The sequence below is a fragment of the Ailuropoda melanoleuca genome, chromosome 4 (genome assembly GCF_002007445.2).
Source record: "Ailuropoda melanoleuca isolate Jingjing chromosome 4, ASM200744v2, whole genome shotgun sequence".
NCBI lineage: Eukaryota > Metazoa > Chordata > Mammalia > Carnivora > Ursidae > Ailuropoda > Ailuropoda melanoleuca.
Window position 1 is genome coordinate 85,005,058 of NC_048221.1, and position 7,480 is coordinate 85,012,537.

Sequence of the window (7,480 nt, forward strand, 5' to 3'; positions counted from 1 at the left end):
AAGCTATATTTTATAAGTTCCTAATGTAAAATATAAAATATGTATTTACATTCATGTTAAATCTACAAAAAAAAAAAAAGAACCCACTTTAATAGGCTACTACTAATGTGCCATACAAATAAACTAATTAAACAAGGTTGACAACTAAATTCATACATTAAAACTTTTCTCTTTCTTTCAATTTCTCTAGGAGCTAGTAAACTCACACTAAAAAAAGAGATAGTAGTAGTAAAAGTACTTTAAGAATCAGGTAGCTTATATTTAAATGGTAGAAAAAATTCCCTACCTAAATTACTTACCCCATTTCCTGTTTTACCAGCAACCATGCAGCATGCTGTAGGCAATTGAGTCACACCCAGAAGAAGAGAAAAGGAGAAAAATGTTCATTGAAATGAAGTTCCAATATCATTACTAAAGTGCTCAACTAATTTGCTAATCAAACTCTCCTTTTTAGGGGAGGAGTTAGTGTTCAGAAATGTGGCAATGACCTCATTCTCATTTAAAATCAGAAATGAGGTAAGATGCCACTTTGTAGTGCTGGGTTGCTTGTGGCCTAGGAACTCAACAGGTTTATCTCCCTCCCCTACAGATCTTTATCAAATTAATGAGGTATAAGTGTTTAACATGAGTAGCTTACTTTTTTTCTTAAAACATCTTACTATTTCACAGAGGAAGGCCAAAAGTGACCAAGGACATACTATGTCCCTCACACAGAATTGAAGGCCTCAGTTTTTGTTTTCATTTTTTTAATAGAGCTACCGCATTTTTAACTCTATCTAATTAATGAAATTCACATGTAAGTGTTTAGAAGTAAAATGTACCAACATCTGTAACTCGCTTCAGAATATAACAAAACCTAAGATAGGTGGATGGATAAACTGATGACAAGATATAGAATAAAGGAAATACAGAAAAATAGTAGCAATTATAGAATCTGGGTGGGTATATGGGTGTTCACTGTACAATTCTTTCAACCTTACTGTATGTTTAAAAATTCTCATAATAAAATGTTAGAGAAAATGTTCTGGGAAGAATTAATAAAAAAAAACTGAAAAAGTTGGTAAAGTGGAGACAATAACATTCACAATCACAGTTGTTATAAGGATTAAATTAAATTCATATAAAATGCTTTACATAGTAAGTGTGTGACACTAAGATTTCTCAGTTTGCCAGTAGGCTCCCAAAGCTGTCACTTTACAGAAAGCTAATGACATGTCCTACCTCAGTATACAGCATTCTGTGAACATGACAGAAGCATACATGTGTAAGTCGGTAAAATACCATATGTAGTCTCTGCATCTGCCTGTCACAAGAGTGGCCGTTCATTATCGCTCACACCTACCTCAAGACCTGCCGCCCCCACACACATTATGGTTCATATGTAGAATCCTGTCTTTTTAAACTTCAAATGACCAGTGAGGCACTAGACACCTTTAAAGACTTATAATCATTTGGAAATCTTAGGTGTATTACATTGTTCAGACATGAGTCAAGCAGAATAAATTAATTACTGGCCAAATAAGAGCTAGAACTATTCCCAATGCCTAAACATGTCATCAGTATCTTCTGATTAAGTGGTTTGTTTACTTTGCTAGCTCAACCTAGTGCCATTGATAGTACTACAAGACCCCATCCTTCTTTCCTTCCATTTACTCAAGCCCTCTTTGAAAAGTATATGGGCATGGTAAAATACACAAATTACTAGAAGTCAGGAGACCTAGCTTTAGGCTTTACTAAATTTCTGGCACTCAGTTTCCTAGTGGGTAAAATGAAAGAGTTAGAGTGAAATGAATGTAACTTAAACTATTCTGGATGGCTAAAGGTCATCATTAATGGGCATTAGTATACTGTTTTGGAATAGAGGCTATTAAGACTTCCAGGAACATAGAAAAAAGTGAAGAATGGTCTCCCAAAGCTGAAACCTTATAGTGAATATTGCCCCACCTTCCTCCAGCCTCCAGAGATCGGTAAATACTTGTTTTCTCATCCATAAAGAGATATTAATACTCCCCTTGAAGGGATACTGTGGGGATTTAATGAAGTTGTATATGTAAAGAACCAAGTAAGATTCCTGGCATGTACTTAACAAATAGTAACTATTATTGCCATTTTTGAATTAAAACCTTAACTGCAATTCACAAATAAAATTATCCTTTATTTTTTTCCTTAAAGATTATTTATTTACTTACTTGAGAGAGAGAGAGCGCAAAGCGAGTGAGAGAGAACACAAGTTGGGGGGGCCGGGCAGAGGGAGAGAGAGAAGCAGACTCCTTGCTGAGCAGGGAGCCCGACGTGGGGCTCAATCCCAGGACTCTGGGATCGTGAGCTGAGCTGAAGGCAGACACTTAACCGACTGAGCCACCCAGGTGCCCCAAATTATTATCCCTTAAAAGATTTACAAGACTGGATTCCTTTCCCTCACTTCCCAAACTGCTCTCCTGTAGATAGTCCTGGAACTTCTCTCATCAATGAAATCCTCATAGGTATCTAAGCTATAGAGAATTAATCTCTCCCTTCTTTGAGGGACTCAGATGCTTCTGTCCTTTTTTAGTGACCTTTTTCTCTCCTCTTTTGAAGCAAATTCTGTTTTCTACAGTCACTTTCAGGTGATGCCATCAAATCTGCAATGTGTCCTGCCATCCTCTGATTATAAAGTAGGGAAGAACTGGAGGTTGCCAAGGGAAACCAGATTACCATGTGTATAACATATAAAATTAAATCAAATGTCTTCGGTACCTGAGATTTGCTCAAGGGTTTTTCCTTCCTAATCCTCCACAGGCTTCCTGCTCAAGCATGCCAGCAGGTTGGACAGAACTAATCACACAGCAGGGGCTGGAAGGCTGAACCCCAAAGAAGTCAGTGTTGCTCAATTATTCAGTTTTTACTACGTGCTAATAATGTCCTGGACCTGCTTCTGCTGAGGAAGAAAAGTATATTTCTCTCTTTCAGGTCACCAAGATAATTTTAATAAATGTTCTATTCCTTAGTCAATGGGAAAAAATCATTCTCTAGAGTAAACAATTTAATTCTTCCTCCCCAGCAGAACCAAGTGGCATTAAAGTTATCAAGTTTAATCAAATTTGGTACCAAAGGCAGTATGTCATCTCCTGAAAATTCAGGAATCACAAAACTTAATCCTGGACTCTGTTTTAACTTTTTTGGAGAATTCTAGGCAAGTGCTAAATACAGCAGTTGAATAATCTGCTTGCTGAAGTGCTTGTGTACTCTGGTAACACACACACACACACACACACACACACCATGGAAAGTCTATGCCTGGGAATGGCTTTAGAGCTTAGAGTTCTGAGATGGGGGTTCATCTACCACCAAGCAATGAGAATGTGTAACAGTAGGGCCAGAAATTGAGGCTGATTTAAGCAGAGGTGGCAGGAAGGAAGGATAGAGAGAAAGAGAGGCATTAAAAATGGCATGTTGGGGAGCTACAATGCAGTAAAGCTGGTGCTTAGGGTATATATAATGTGTGCATAAATGTGAGTAGGGGTTCAACAACTAGAGATGAAACTGGCAGGTTTTAAGTGCCAAGCTAGGGCATGACTCCAAAGAATGAAGGTATAACAGAAATGCCACATTTATGTATATGCAAAATCCCACGGCAGCACAAAGAATGGATAACATTTGATCTTTTTTTTTTTGACATTTGATCTTCTATAATTTATCTAGTCACAATATAACCATCATTTGCACGTTATTTTTCTTACATGGTAGCTTAAGAAGAAACTAAAATAGTTCTTATACCAAGTTACTTCGTTATCATACATGGCAAAATATAGTGTGGGGATGGAGAGGAGTACACAGCTTTAAGAGATAATGAAGAAAGCCCGCCCAGACTTGGTGACCGGCAGCGATGCTAGGGTTTCTAAATTACCACTAAGGCCCTTTTTAAAACTCTAAAATCTTTTGAATCCTATACATCTCCTGGACTCATTTATAATAACAAAGATAATACAAATATAGACTTGTACCAACAGGAAAATGACAACAGTCGTGTGGGCAGCTAGAGGTATTACCCCTTGTTTTCTCTTCTCCCAACAAGCACACACAAACACACACACATTTATGTATTCTACTTGCACACAAACAGGCAGCTGAGAATAAGGCTCAACAACAAGGTCAGTAACAACAGTCACTCTTCTTTCCTCTTCCCACCCAGTATGCCTGCCTAACCTTTCCTTCTCCCCCTCCCTGTCCCCATCCCCCAGCCTAGTACAACCATGAGCATATGCCTTACCAGGACCTGCTCCTCACTTTGTGTCAGGTTTGGTGTCAGGCATGGTGGCAGAAAGAGGAAGGTAAGAGAGGAGGGAGGAGAATGCACTCCTATAACCATCACTGGATTCCCCCACCTAGCTGAGGTAAAGACTCCTCACCCATGTCTCCTCACCCCTACCATCTCCCTGCCTTAATCTCACTCTGCTTTTCCCAAGTCTCTGATGTCACACCCATGATGTAATGACCAATAGACTGAGTCTAGGTATCTCTTTTGATGAATAAAACATCAGCTATGTTTGAAAACCCACCCACATCCTCTATATTATCTTTCCCTACAGGGTTGAGGGGGGAAAAAATGAAGTGGGACATAAACCCTTCTCACTCCAGCTTTTCCTACTACTGTTGGTAATACAAACCTTTGGATAGCATTAAAAAGATTGAGCTTTTTATTTTTGACACAGCAAGAGGGGAAAAGTAAGGACAAATCAGCAGAGACAGAATGATTCTGTGGGCCAAATTAGGTTGTACAGCTCTACTGACCTAGTTCCCAGGGGAATTCTATTCCTAAGTTGTGAATTTTAAGAAAGAGAATTTCTATTGTATTTTCCAATATTCTAGGTGATGATGTTTGCCTTGCTCTGAAGGATTTAATTGGAAATAATCACAAGAAGAAATTCTACGGGGGTGGGAAGGTGAGGTAGGAATGGAGGTGGGAAGCGGGATCAGAAAAGACAGAACAGCTGCAATGAATGAAAAGCTCTGGGATAGACATGAAGAGAGATATCACTCATATGTGGAATCTAAAAAAAAAAAAAACCCAAATGAATAAAGAATCAAAAAGCAGAATCAAACCTATAAATACAGAGAACAAACTGATGGCTGCCAGAGGGCAGGAGGGTCAGGGATGGGTAAAATAGGTAAAGGGAAGTGGGAGATACAGCCTTCCAGTTTTACAGAATGAGTAAGTCAAAGGAATAAAGAGCACAGCATAAGAAATACAGTCATATCATAGTCATATATAATATCATTATACTGTAAGAGTGATGTATCAGAACAGATGGTAGTTACACTTGTGATGAACATATCATCATGTATAAACTCGTCAAATCACTATGTTGTACACCTAAAACTCATGTAACATGTGTCAACTATACTCAAATTAAAAAACTTAATAATAATAAAAAAAGATCTGGCTCAGTCTTGTCCTTTAGTGTCATACGCTAATCAGAGGATAACTTGGCAACCGGATTTCAGGTAACTCTGGAATTAGTATCAGCGAAACAAAGACATCTCAACAACTGTTAGCAATGGGGTGTGGCTGAGGGGATGCAATATATTTCCTCCCGGAATTTGATTTTAGAGAACCAGCATCCTCACTGAAATACCAGTTAATGTAAAGTGAACTTGCAGAATCAAGAGACTTCAATGTATCAAAGGCTCAATTTCTTTTTTTTTTTAAAGATTTTATTTTTTTATTTGACAGAGAGAGAAACAGCCAGCGAGAGAGGGAACACAGGCAGGGGAGTGGGAGAGGAAGAAGCAGGCTCCCAGCAGAGGAGCCCGATGTGGGGCTCGATCCCAGAATGCCAGGATCATGTCCTGAGCCAAAGGCAGACACTTAATGACTGAGCCACCCAGGCGCCCCCAAAGGCTCAATTTCAAGTCATAAATACAATTTTACCTCAAAATTACTACCAAGAAAAACAGCTTTTAATAGTAAATGTTACATTTTAGAATACCAAAGAGACAAATTAATTGTTAATTGCTGAGAATCTTAAATGTCGAAAAGGTCTCTTCAATAGATAACTCAAGAATTCTATGAATATAACTATTTAAAAATTATTCCAAGTTATCACAGGAAAATTACAAGACTGAAATCATTCTGTGTGTTGAACTTGATTTCCACAAGATATATTTTTTCCTTTTTTTTTAAAGATTTTATTTATTTATTCGACAGAGATAGAGACAGCCAGCAAGAGAGGGAACACAAGCAGGGGGAGTGGGAGAGGAAGAAGCAGGCTCATAGCAGAAGAGCCTGATGTGGAGCTCGATCCCATAACGCCGGGATCATGCCCTGAGCCAAAGGCAGGCGCTTAACCGCTGTGCCACCCAGGCGCCCCTGTACAAGATATATTCTTAGGGATAAAGACTGAATTTTATACATAAAAATGTTTAGGTATTACTTTTTAAATATGCAACAGTAATTTGTTATTATAATATAAAGACTTGTGACTTCAAGTAGTGGAATAAAGCCTTACTGTCTGCTTCTCCTTTGGAAAATCATCTCAAAATAAGATGGAGGATGACAAACAGAAAAAGAAACTCCATCTACAATGAAACACAAAAATTACTCATCATCCCAACTATACATATATGAAGACAAAAAGGGAATGCGGGAGTGGAAAGTGGCAGAGCCCAGGACGCTGGTCCTTAAGTGTTGGCAGAGGGAAATACTTGCCCCTGCAAATCCAACCAAACTGAGGACTGGAGATGTAAGACAACACAGGGTGAAACAGACACCAGGCAAGAGGAGATTTCGACGCTGGAGACCAAACTAGAGGGATCTACACTCAGAAGCCCCTGGCAAGACGACAGCCAGAGTGAAGCCCTATAGGAAGGGGTTCAGTCAGAGTTTACAGTCTGCCTAGAGACCTGCAGTTCCTACCCTGCACTGGGTACTCAGGCAGCCAAACTTAGACCTCTGTGGACAGAAGATTCAAGGATTCATCTTTGGATAAACTGGATTGTTTCTGAGAGAAAACTTTCAGAAAATGACATATGGTCTCTCCATGTAAAAAGTCAGTTTACTACCTTTTCTCCTCCAATAAAACCCAGTCAACGAGCACCACTATCTTGCTCTATACAGACATAACTTTCAATCACTTTTTAAATGCCCTATGCTTAACAATGAATGGAGAAGATTGCTAGTCTTTTAGAGAAAATCTCTAACGTGAAAGAAAACAAAACAATAAACACAAAAGTAAAAAATAATACATGTATTCCCATGCACCCTTTGAGCAGCTTCAACTTATCAACGTTTTGCCAATCTTGTCTTATTTCCATTTTTTTTTTTGTAGAGAGAGATGGGCTCAAGTTTTTTTTTTTGCTTTTTAAGAAAATCCAATCCTGTGAATGAATACCTTCCAATGAAAACATTTTTAAAAGTGATATTCTTTACTACCAATTCAACTTATAATTGAACTATTTTAGATGTCAATTTAAAAATATATGAGGGAGTACACAGATTCTC

At 38.4% G+C, this 7,480-nt stretch overlaps 1 protein-coding gene across 4 annotated transcripts in view; it reads right to left on the bottom strand.

The window, feature by feature from the left end:
- The window catches only part of PUS10 (pseudouridine synthase 10), a 72,248-nt gene that overhangs the window by 29,394 nt on the left and 35,374 nt on the right, over positions 1 to 7,480 (bottom strand). For all 4 annotated transcript variants that reach the window (XM_034659182.1, XM_019807903.2, XM_019807902.2 and 1 more), the window contains exon 5: positions 300 to 334. In XM_034659182.1, coding sequence (XP_034515073.1) covers positions 300 to 334 — 35 coding nt within the window. The remainder of the gene's footprint in view (positions 1 to 299; positions 335 to 7,480) is intronic.